Raw genomic sequence first — 12684 nt, forward strand, 5'->3', positions numbered from 1 at the left:
CCTTTGCTCTTTTCTTTTGCTGCCCCATTCGTTTCTATGCAGTAAATTACAAAACAACTGTCACTCATTGGACAAAGGCAAGAGGAAAATTAAAAATATTACTCTTTTAAGAAAAAGACACCATGTTATGATTGATTAGGAACGTGAATTAGTTATGAATGTTCATTTTGGATTTCACAAAAATCTATGTAACTGTGAACCTTATTTCTCATTTTCAGATAGCTTCAGAATGCAGAATACTACAGCTCCAACAAGCCCTCTGGCCCATGATGTAGTGTTGACCCTTTATAGTCAACCCACTATAAATACAGAAAATTATAGCACCAGAACAGGTCCTTTGGTCCACGATGTTGTGTGTGACCTTTTAACCTACTTGAAGGTCATGCTAACCTATTCCTCTCACATAGTCCTCCATTTTTTTTATCATCCATATATCTATCTAAGAATGAAATGCCCCTAATGTATCTGCCTCTGTCTCCATCCGTCAGGGTGTTCTACACACTCACCACTCTCTGCATAAAAAAGATACTTCTGCCATTCCCCCCTATACTCCACTCCATTTACCTTAAATTTATGCCCCCTTGTATCGGCCATTTCTGCCCGGGGAAAAAATCCCTGGCTGTTCACTCAGTCTATGCCTCTTAGCGTCTTGTACATCTCTATCAAATCACCTATCATTCTTGGTCACTCCAAAGAGAAAAGCCCCTAGCTCACTCTACCATCCTCATAATCCAAGTGGCAACCTGGTATACTTCCTCTGCACCCTGCCTAATGCTCCTACATCCTTCCTATAATGAGGCAACCTGAACTGAACAGAATACTCCATGTGTGATCTAACCAGAGTTATACAGAGCTGCAATATTACCTCATAGCTCTTGCACTCAGTCCCCCTATGAATGAAGGCCAATACGCCATAATCATCCTTAACAAACTTATCAACTTGTGCAGCAACTTTGAGGGATCAATGGATGTGAACTCCAAGATCCCTCTGTTCCTCCACACTATTATGAATCCTGCCATTAACCCTCTATTCTGCTTTAAATTTGACCTTTCTGAGTGAATCACTTCACACTTTTCCAGGTTGAACTCCTCAGCCAAGCTCTGCATCCTAACAATATCCCATTGTTACCTACAATAATCTTCTACACTATCCACAACACCACTAACCTTCAAGTCTTCGTGTCATCTCAAAACTTACTAACCCACCCTTCCACTTCCTCATTAATAAAAATTACAAAGAGCAGGTCCCTGTGGAATATGATCAGTCAGAAAGACCAACAGACTATAAAATACAGGAGCAGAATTAGGCCATTTGACACATTGAGTCTGCTCAGCCATTTCATCATGGCTGATCCATTTTTCCTCTCTGCCTCCCCCCCCCCCCCCCCCCGTATCCCTTTATGTCCTGACCAATCAAGAATCTGTCAAACTCTGCCTTAAATATACATAAAGACTTGGCCTCCACGGCTGCCTGTGGCAAAGAACTCCACAGATTCACCACTCTCCAGCTAAAGAAATTTCTCCTCCTCTCTGTTCAAAAAGGACGCCCCTCTATTCTGAGGCAGTGTCCTCTGCTCTTAGACTCTCCTCCCATAGGAAACATCCTCTCCACGTCCACTCTACCTAGGCCTTTCAAAATTCACAAAATGCTTTTGTGTCTTTTGATTTGGATTTCCAGCATCTGCAGAATCTAAAGAGTGAACTTTCTTAACCGACCGAATATTGAAATGTTGCTCGGATTTCCAGCATCTGCTGATTTTCTCTTGTTACCTTTCAATATTCGGTCGGTTAAGAAAGTTCACTAGTTAGATAGATCCAGTGACAACGAGATTCTGCAGATGCTGGAAATCCAAATCAACACACACAAAATGCGGGAGGAGCTCAGCAGGTAAGACGGCAGTTGTGGAAAAGAGTACACAGTCGATGTTTTGGGCTGAGATCTTTTATCAGGACTGGCAAGGAAGGGGGAAGATACCAGAATAAAAAGGAGAAGGAGGGGAAGGAGGATTAGCTAGAAGGTGATAGATGAAGCCAGGTGGGTGGGAAGGGTAAAGAGCTGGAAAAGAAGGAATCTGATTGGAGAGGAGAGTGGACAATGAGAGAAAGGCAAGAAGGAGGGGGGCCAGGGGGAGTTGATAGGCAGGTGAGGAGAAGAGGTAAGAGGACAGAGTGGGGAATTGAAGAAAAGTGAAGAGGAGGAGAGGAAAGTTGACAGAAGGAGAAATCAATGTTCATGCCATCAGGTTGGAGGCTATGTCGACAGAATATAACGTGATGCTCCTCCAACCTGAGAGTGGCTTCATTGTGGCAAAAGACAGGCAGTGGACCGACATGTCAGAATTGGAACAGGGATAAGAATTAAAGTGGTCGGCAACTGGGTATCCCGCTCTTGGTGGATGGAGCGGAGGCGCTCGACAAAGCATTTCCCCAATTTATATTGGGTCTCACCAGTGTAGAGCAGCCTGCGTTAGGAGCACTGGATATAATAGATGACCCCAGCAGATTCGCAGGTGAAGTATTGCCTCACACGGAAGGACCGTTTGGAGCCTGAATGGAGGTGATGGAGAACATGAATGGGCAGGGGTAGCATTTCTGTCACTTGCAGGGTTATTTTCCAGGAGGGAGATTAGTGGAGAGAGATTATTGGACATGGGAGTCCATGATGGAGTGTTCTCGGCAGAAAATGGAGAGTGGGCAGGTGAGGTAAAGGTGAACTTGGTGGCAAAATCCCCTTGAAGATAACGGATAAGGCAGAGAATGACACGTTTGATGTGAATGCTTATATTGTGGTAGATGAGAACAAGAGGAACTGTTAAGGCAGCGGGAAAATGTGTCAATGGTGAAGTAAGAGAATCCCTGTTATTTGAAGAAAAAGGACATTTCGATGTCCTGGAAGGAAAGTCTCATCCTGGGAACAGATGAGGTGGAGATGAAGGAACTGAGAAAAGGGAATAGCACTTTCACAGTAGAAAGCTTCTGAAGAGATACAGTCAAGATAGCTGTGGGAATCAGCAGGTTTATAAAATATGTCAGTAGACAGCTTGCCTCCAGAGATGAGGACAGAGAGATTGAGAAAGGGGGAGAGGTGCCAGAAATAGACCAAGTGAATTTAAGGGCAGAGTGGAGGTTGGGGGCAAAGTTGATGACATTGACGAGGTCAGCATGGGTGCATGAAGCAGCAGCAATGTTGCTGTCAATGTAACAGAGGAAGAGTTGGAGAACATACTCTTCAAGAGTGTCAGGGAAGTGAAGTTTGTGCAGTGAAAATTATGACTGAGAAGGTGCTCAGGAAGCTTAATGGTCTGAGGGTGGATAAATCTCCTGGACCTGATGGAATGAACCCTCAGGTTCTGAAGGAAGTAGCTGGAGAGATTGCAGAGACATTAACGATGATCTTTCAAGAATCAATAGATTCTGGCATTGTACCGGATGACTGGAAAATTGCAAATGTTACTCCGCTATTTAAGAAGGGTGGGAGGCAGCAGAAAGGAAACTATAGACATATTAGCCTGACATCAATGGTTGGGAAGTTGTTGCAATCAATTGTAGGGATGAGATTATGGAGTACCTGGAGGCACATGACAAGATAGGCCAAAGCCAACATGGTTTCCTGAAAGGAAAATCCTGCCTGACTAACCTACTGCAATTCTTTGAGGAAATTGCAAGCAGGGTAGACAAAGGAGATGCAGTAGACGTGGTGTACTTGGATTTTCAGAAGGCCTTTGACAAGGTGCCACACATGAGACTGCTTAGCAAGATAAGAGCCCATGGAATTACAGGGAAGTTACTAGCATGGGTAGGGCATTGGCTGGTCAGCAGAAAACAGAGAGTGGGAATAAAGGGATCCTATTCTGGCTGGCTGCCGGTTACCAGTGGAGTTCCACAGGGGTCAGTGTTGAAACCGCTGCTTTTTACGATGTCTAGCAATGATTTGGACTACGGCATTAATGGATTTGTGGCTAAATTTGTTGATGATACAAAGATAGGTGGAGGAGCGGGTAGTGATGAGGAAACAGAGAGAATGAAGAAAGACTTAGATAGTTTAGGGGAATGGGCAAAGAAGTGGCAAATGAAATACAATGTCGGAAAGTGTATGGTCATGCACTTTGGTGGAAGAAATAAATGGGCAGACTATTATTTAGATGGAGAGAGAATTCAAAGTGAAGAGACGCAAAGGGACTTGGGAGTCCTTGCACAAGATAGCCTAAAGGTTAATCTCCAGTTTGATTTGGTTGTGAAGAAGGTGAATGCTATGTTGGCATTCATTTCTGGAGGTGGAGAATATAGGAGCAGAGGTGTGATGTTGAGACTCTATAAGGCACTCGTGAGACCACACTTGGAGTATCGTTTGCAGTTTTGGGCTCCGTATTTTAGAAAGGATACACTGACATTGGAGAGGGTTCAGAGAAGATTCATGAGAATGATTCCAGGAATGAAAAGGTTACCGTATGAGGAACGTCTGGCAGCTCTTGGTCTGTATTTCCTGGAGTTCAGGAGAATGAGGGGGGGATCTCATAGACGCATTCCGAATGTTAATAGGCCTGAGCAGATTAGATATGGCAAAGTTATTTCCCATGGTAGAGGATTCTAGGACAAGAGGGCACGACTTCAGTATTGAAGGACGTCCTTTTAGAACTGAGATGCAGAGAAATTACCAGTCAGAGGGTGATAAATCTGTGGAATTTGTTGCCACGAGCGGCTGTGGAGGCCAAGTCATTGGGTGTATTTAAGGCAGAGATAGATAGGTTCCTGATTAGCCAGGGCATCGATGAGTATGGGGTGAAAGCAGGGGAATGGGGATGACTGGAAGAATTGGATCAGCCCATGATATAATGACAGAGCAGACTCGATGGGCTGAATGGCTCACTTCTGCTCCTATATCTTATGGTCTTATTACCAGAGAAGGCTTGGAGCATGGACAGTTCTACATGCTTATTGTGTCAGGAATGACATGTGATTTTTATGAATGGGTCACCTTGATAATTTAGAAGAAAAGAGCTGAAATAATACGTAGAAATTAAATTAACTTATTGTGCATTAAAACCAAATTAAATAATGGAATTAGCAGAGTTTCAGAAACATATCCACTGTACCACCTCACCTGGTGATCTGCCTTTGTCTCATTTGATTTATCTTCTTTCCCCTTCTCTTTTTCCTCCACTTCCAAGCTTTCAGTGTTAATGATGCATGTTACCTGGCAGGATGGAGTAATCTCGGTGTTTTGCTCATTTCCAGCATCTTCTGAATCCTCTTGTCTCAGAATGCCTTTCTCAGACATTTTCACAGTACTGAATTACCAAGATGCAGTGACCTATGGATTTAAAACATCACACCAATTTTATATCCAGAACATGTCTTCTCATTTTCCTTTACTGATTATTGTGAAGAAATAAAGGATAAATTGGGTGTGTCATCTCTCGTGGCCAGTATTCTTAGTCATCAAATTGGTAGCTTTATATAAAAATCCAGACTCCAAAGTCCATATTGTTGCCATGTTTTGAAATCATATCAAGAAATCTACTTGTACATTGTGTTGTATATGATTGCTTTTACATTTATTAACATATAGTTTTTGTTTTTTATTGTGTTCTTTATGCTGTATCCGATCTGGATAAAAATCATTTCATTCTTTACACTTGTGTACTGTGGTGAACTACATATACCTGTCTGGACACGCCCCCCCCCCGCTGACTGATCCTGTGGCTCCTCCCACTGACCCTGGTATAAAGGTGATTGGGGCCTGGGCCCTGCCCTCAGTCTCCAGGATGTAGTATGGTGGTCAATTGCTGCTTGTTCTTTCTTCCAGTCAATAAAAGCCGATATCTTGCCTCACGTCTCAGAGAGTTATTGATGGTGCATCATGTACTGAAGAATATATGGCGGGTTGGAGGTACGTATCTACCAAAAGATGTGTAAGGTGCTCCTTCCCTCTGCTAGCCTGCAGGTTACCCTTTGGCAAGGTGTAGCATCTGTGTAGCCCACCCACCCGACAAAGGTCATGTGAAGACATGGGAGCAGCTGGTGCATATCACGGGTCCTGGTTATTCAACCACTGACACCAGGCAGACAATCTCTGAAGAGTATTGGTAATGGCTGGAGTCATCTGTCTTGTAAAGACACTGCCCAGAAGAAGGCAATGGCAAATCACTTCTGTAGAAAAATTTACCAAGAGCAAACATATCTCACACAAAACCTTCTGTGCATTTCCAAGAGCATAAGAGATTCTGCAGTGGCTGGAAATCCAGAGCAACACACACAAAATGCTGGAGGAGCTCAGCAGATCAGGCAGACTCTCTGGGGAGGAATAAACAGTCAATGTTTTGGGCTGAGACCATTCATCAGAACTGTTTATTCTGACATCTTCCCTCCTTCTTATTCTGGACACAGTAAATTGCTTCAATTATCACAAACACATTCTAAACAACAAAAATCAAATTAAGTTGCAAATTCAATGGGTTACTAAGCTGCTGGCTTTGCATAATTGCTAAAAATAAGGAACGCTGTCACTGAATACAAGACATTTAAAGTTGAGCTATTTGATTAATTTCACAGGTAAATCTGCAACATGGGGTGGCATGATAGTGTACTGGTTAGCACAAGGCTTTACAGTATAGGCGACCTGCGTTTATTTCCCACCACTGCCTGTACGAAGTTTGTACGATCTCCCTATGACCATATGGGTTCCGTCCAGGTGCTCCAGTTCCCTCCCACAGTCCAAAGACCTACCGGCTGGTAGGTTAATTGATCATTGTAACTTGTACTGTGATTAGGCTAGGATTAAATTGTGGGATTGCTGGGCAGCACAACTCGAAGGGCCAGAAAGGCCGATCTGAGCGGTACCTCAATAAATAAATAAATATGAAATTTCCACTTTGCAAACTACTTGAAATGTCGTCAGCAGGCAGTACAGCAAGGCATGAAGCAGAAACTGAATTAAATAACACATCCAAGTTTCAGGATCGGATGGAAAGAAAATAAACCCCTACTAAATGACCAAGTCCTGATGAAGGGTCTCAGCTTAAAATGATGACTCTTCAGTCCTTTCTATAGATACCGCCTGACCACCTGGGTTCCTCCAGCGTCTTGTGCATGTTTTCCTACTAATTTGACTGACTGCACAGAAGAATATTAGGTTAGCTTTGTTTGTCAATGACTTGAACATGTGCAGGTAGGTCAGCTTGCAAGTGTTGCGTTGTTTCTGCACCAGTGTAGCATACCCCCAACTTACTAACCTAACCCTTACATCTCTGGAATGTTGGAGGAAACCGGAGCACCCGGGGGAAACCCACGGGGTCACGGAGAGAATTACAAACTCCTTACAGACAGCGGCAGGAAATGACACCTGACCTTGTAGCTGGTGCTGCTGTAGGGAAATGTAATTGGGAGAAAAATATGTAATCCGCAACCTCTGACATTGCGTTGGGGTTTTGCATTATGAGACTGACAGGACGATGGTTTTACGTGAAAGTTTCTTAGCGCACTTTTGTTGTGTAGGCTTTGGAGCTCAATAAATGTGTTACGGGGTTCATTAAACATAAAGTGCCTCACTTCACTCTGTTTGTGGAAACCTACACTGTTAAGATTTACTCAAACCACTACGCTCCTGTGTTGTCCTCATTGAATCAGAGTACCTTTGTTCCAATGGCATCAAATTACTTCAGAATCAGTTTACGTGAAAAGACTGACTATATAAAGTCTATAAATCTTACAGCGTTTTGAGGAATTTTGAGTTGTAGGAACTCAACAGATCAGGCAGCATCAACGCAGAGGGAAGTCCCTTCTTCAGGACACTGAATAAGCAGTATTTTGATGCTTTGACATCGTGTGACAATTCTTTCTTGAGTCTCGGAGGAGGAGGGGTCTGGGCTGGAGAGTGGGGAATGAGTCAATTGGGGGCCATTGCTGGAGTGGACTTGGAGGTGTTTCAATATGGCAGAACTGAAGCGAAGCAGGGAGAAGCGGAGGCCCGGGAGTCAGGAAAGACCCCAAGTTTGATGATTTAAGCGCCGAGTTGTATTGGAAAGGTGAGTTGTGGGCTGAATCGATGTGGTAGGGCTGGGCTTGACATCGTATTAAAGCAGTGTGGCCCAAGTCCCGGTCTGAGAGCAATGAACAACATGAAGTTTGAATGATTTATGTGATGGGGCAGACTGGAAAGGACAGGGTGTCAGGGCTAGAGACAAGGGACAGGCCAGTTCAGCTCACTGCTCCGTGAGATTTACTCATCTCTGTGCTGACCTGTGGACTGCCTTCTCCCCGTATCCCTTCATGCCTTGACTAATCAGGAATCTATCAACCTCTGCCTTAAATATACCCAAAGACTTGGCCTCCACAGCCGCCCATGACAATAAATTTCACGGATTCACCACTCTCTGACTAAAGAAATTCCTCCTCATTTCTGTTCTAAATGGACATCCCTCTATTCTAAGGTGAATATTGTGACTTTTTTATGTTTTTGCATTATGTGCTTCCACAAAATAACAAATTTCATGACATAGGCCAGTGATAACAAAACTGATTCTAAGCAATGCAGGCAAAATGCTGGAGGAACTCAGCAGCTGAGGTGGGTGGGAGAAGAGGGGTGAAGTAAGAAGCTGGGAAGTGATAGGTGGAAGAGGTAAGGGGCTGAAGAAGAAGGAATCTGATAGGACCATGGAGTAGAGGGAAGGAGGAGGGGCACCAGAGGGAGGTGATGGATGGGCAGGTAAGGAGAAGAGGAGAGAGGGGAACTAGAATGGGGAGTGAAAAAACAAAATACGTTATCAGAAATTGGAGAATTATGATTCTGATGGTCCTTATTTGTGAATAGCTTTCCTTAAATTCCAAATTCTACTTCGAAGTCTTTGGATCATATAGATAGCTAGGGTGCCTATGGAGCGGAGAGCGAGTTTGTAACTCTAGCGGGAGCAAAGGATGTTGGGAATAGTGAGGGTGGAGGGCCACAGGAGGGGTGTGGGACAGGTGGCAGGGAGGAAGTGCCGGGGTGGAGGTGGCGAGGGTGCAGATGCACCAAGCAGGGTCATTTGATTCCAAACAATTGGTTTATTGATCATTACAGAATGTCTCTCTGGTGCTTCCCACTCCCTCTCCCTCATTTCCCCTTTTCCCAACCATGATTCCCCTCTCCCTGCCCCGTTCCCACTCTCAGTCCACAATAGAGACCCATATCAGAATCAGGTTTATCATCACTCACATACATCATGAAATTTATATTATTTGTGGCAGCAGTACAGTGCAATACATAAAATTACAATGGTACTCTGCAAACGTCTTTGCTCCATAGCTATATATATATGTATATATGCCTGCAATAGAGAGTGTTCAGTAAATATAGTACTTATACAGGAGTATTTACACACACACACACACACACACACACACACACACACACACACACACACACACACACACACACACACACACACACACACACACACACACACAAAATCATTGCGTTGTCAGTCTGGTATCACTGTGGTGAGTGTGCACACTTTAATGCCTTGTCCCTGCTATATTCTTATAATGGGTTTGCTTTACAGTGTCTTTCCTGCCATACAGGGCAGACTATTCCATTTCTTTAGTAATCAGGATGTGTAAATGTGTACATGTTGTTTGTATACTGTATTTAAGGTCAATACTTCTGTTTATTTTGCAGTATGGTTGTAATTACATTGTGGGGGGCATCATATTCTGATTCATGTGTAGTCTTATGTTAACTTTGTGAGTAATTAAAGGTGGTATGTCCTGGTGCCTCTCCAAAAGGACTGTGGTGAACTACATATACCTGTCTGGACATGCCCCCCCGCTGACTGCTCCTGTGGCTCCTCCCACGGACCGTGGCTCCTCCCACAGACCCTGGTATAAAGGCGATTGAGGCTTGAGCCCTGCCCTCAGTCTCCAGGATGTAGCATGGTGATCAATTGCTGCTTGTTCTTTCTTCCAGTCAATAAAAGCCGATATCTTGCCTCCCGTCTCAGAGAGTTGTTGATGGTGCATCACGGACCACACCTTGTCGTATACAGTTTGGAGCCCTGTGTCCTAGAGAGCTACGTTGGTGATCATAATGCCATTAGTTTCAACTTGGTCATGGATAAAGATAGATCTAGCCCTCGGGTTGAGGTACTAAACTGGAAAAAGGTCAAATTTGAAGAAATGAGAAAGGATCTAAAAAGTGTGGATTGGGACAGGTTGTTCTCTGGTGAGGATTTGATTGGTAAGTGGGAGGCCTTTAAAGGAGAAATTTTGAGAGTGCAGAGTTTGTATGTCCCTGTCAGGATTAAAGGCAAAGTGAATAAGAATAAGGGAACTTGATTTTCAAGGGATATTGGAAATCTGATAAAGAAGAGAGAGAGATGTATGACAGGTATAGGCAACAAGGAGCAAATAAGGTGCTTGAATAGTATAAAAAGTGCAAGAAAATACTTAAGAAAGAAATCAGGAGGGCTAAAAAAGACATGAAGTTGCTTTGGAGTCAAGGTGAAGGATAATCCTAAGAGCTTCTACAGGTATATTAAGAGCAAAAGAATAGTAAGGGATAAAATTGGTCCTCTTGAAGAGCAGAGTTGTTGGCTATGTATGGAACCAAAAGGAATGGGGGAGATCTTAACTGGGTTTTTTGCATCTGTATTTACTGAGGAAGCTGGCAAAGAGTCTATGGAAATAAGGCAAACGGGTAGTGAGATCATGGAACCTATACAGATTAAAAAGGAGGAAGTGTTTGCTATCTTGAGGTAAATCAGAGTAGAAAGATCCCCAGGACCTGACAAAGTACTCCCTCGGACCTTGAAGGAGACTAGTGTTGAAATTGCAGGGGCCCTAGCAGATATATTTAAAGTGTCGGGATCCATGGACGAGGTGCCGGAGGATTGGAGGATAGCTTATGTTGTTCTGTTGTTTAAAAAAGGCTCTAAAAGTAATCTGGGAAATTATAGGCCGGTAAATTTGACATCAGTAGTAGGTAAATTATTGGAAGGAGTACTAAGAGATAGGATCTACAAGTATTTGGATAGACAGGAACTTACTAGTGAGAGTCAACATGGCTCTGTGTGTGGTAGGTCATGTTTAACCAATCTATTAGAGTTTTTCGAGGAGGTTACCGGGAAAGTGAATGAAGGGAAGGCAGTGGATATTGTCTACATGGACTTCAGTAAGGCCTTTGACAACGTTCCGTTTGGGAGTTTAGTTCGGAAGATTCAGTCGCTAGGTATACATGGTGAGATAGTAAATTGGATTAGACATTGGCTCAATAGGAGAAGCCAGAGAATGGTAGTGGAGGATTGCTTCTCTGAGTGGAGGCCTGTGACTAGTGGTGTGCCACAGGGATCAGTGTTGGGTCCATTGTTATTTGTCATCTATATCAATGATCTGGATGATAATGTGGTAAATTGGATCAGCAAATTTGCTGATGATACAAAGATTGGAGGTGTAGTGGACAGTGAGGAAGGTTTTCAAAGCTTGCAGAGGGATTTGGACCAGCTGGAAAAATGGGCTGAAAAATGGCAAATGGAGTTTAATGCAGACAAGTGTGAGACACTTTGGAAGGACAAACCAAGGTAGAACATACAGATAAATGCACTGAGGAGTGCAGTAGAACAGAGGGATCTGGGAATACAGATACATAATTCCCTAAAAGTGGCGTCACAGGTAGATAGGGTCATAAAGAGAGCTTTTGGCACATTGGCCTTTATAAATCAAAGTATTGAGTATAAGAGTGGAACGTTATGGTGAGGTTGTATAAGAGATTGGTGAGGCTGTATTTGGAGTATTGTGTGCAATTTTGGTCACCTAATTACAGGAAGGTTATTAATAAAGTTGAAAGAGTGCAGAGGTTTACAGCACATAGAACATAGAATAGTACAGCACATTTCAGGCCCTTCAGCCCACAATGTTGTGCCGACCCTCAAACCCTGCCTCCCATATAACCCCCCACCTTAAGTTCCTCCATATACCTGTCTAGTAGTCTCTTAAACTTCACTAGTGTATCTGCCTCCACCACTTACTCAGGCAGTGCATTCCACGCACCAACCACTCTCTGAGTGAAAAACCTTCCTCTAATATCCCCCTTGAACTTCCCTCCCCTTGCCTTAAAGTCATGTCCTCTTGTACTGAGCAGTGGTGCCCTGGGGAAGAGGCGCTGGCTGTCCACTCTATCTTTTCCTCTTAATATCTTGTACACCTCTATCATGTCTCCTCTCATCCTCCTTCTTTCCAAAGAGTAAAGCCCTAGCTCCCTTAATCTCTTATCATAATCCATACTCTCTAAACCAGGCAGCATCCTGGTAAATCTCCTCTGTACCCTTTCCAAAGCTTCCACATCCTTCCTATACTGAGGCGACCAGAACTGGACACAGTACTCCAAGTGTGGCCTAACCAGAGTTTTACAGAGCTGCATCATTATATCGCGTCTCTTAAACTCTATCCCTCGACTTATGAAAGCTAACACCCCATAAGCGTTCTTAACTACTCTATCTACCTGTGAGGCAACTTTCAGGGATCTGTGGACATGTACCCCCAGATCCCTCTGCTCCTCCACACTACCAAGTATCCTGCCATTTACTTTGTACTCTGCCTTGGAGTTTGTCCTTCCAAAGTGTACCACCTCACACTTCTCTGGGTTGAACGCCATCTGCCACTTCTCAGCCCACTTCTGCATCCTACCAATGTCTCTCTGCAACCTTTAACAAT

At 43.7% G+C, this 12684-nt stretch overlaps 1 protein-coding gene across 9 annotated transcripts in view; it reads right to left on the minus strand.

The window, feature by feature from the left end:
- The window catches only part of LOC140721728 (cAMP-regulated phosphoprotein 21-like), a 342335-nt gene that overhangs the window by 169894 nt on the left and 159757 nt on the right, over positions 1-12684 (minus strand). For 8 of the 9 annotated variants that reach the window (XM_073036911.1, XM_073037093.1, XM_073036971.1 and 5 more), the window contains exons 3-4: positions 5102-5311; positions 2-34 (exon numbers count right to left, since the gene is read on the minus strand). In XM_073036911.1, the coding sequence (XP_072893012.1) occupies positions 2-34; positions 5102-5278 (210 nt within the window). In that variant the 5' untranslated portion in view covers positions 5279-5311. The remainder of the gene's footprint in view (position 1; positions 35-5101; positions 5312-12684) is intronic. The other variant, XM_073036862.1, reaches the window with a different exon arrangement.

This window comes from Hemitrygon akajei, chromosome 1 (genome assembly GCF_048418815.1).
Source record: "Hemitrygon akajei chromosome 1, sHemAka1.3, whole genome shotgun sequence".
NCBI lineage: Eukaryota > Metazoa > Chordata > Chondrichthyes > Myliobatiformes > Dasyatidae > Hemitrygon > Hemitrygon akajei.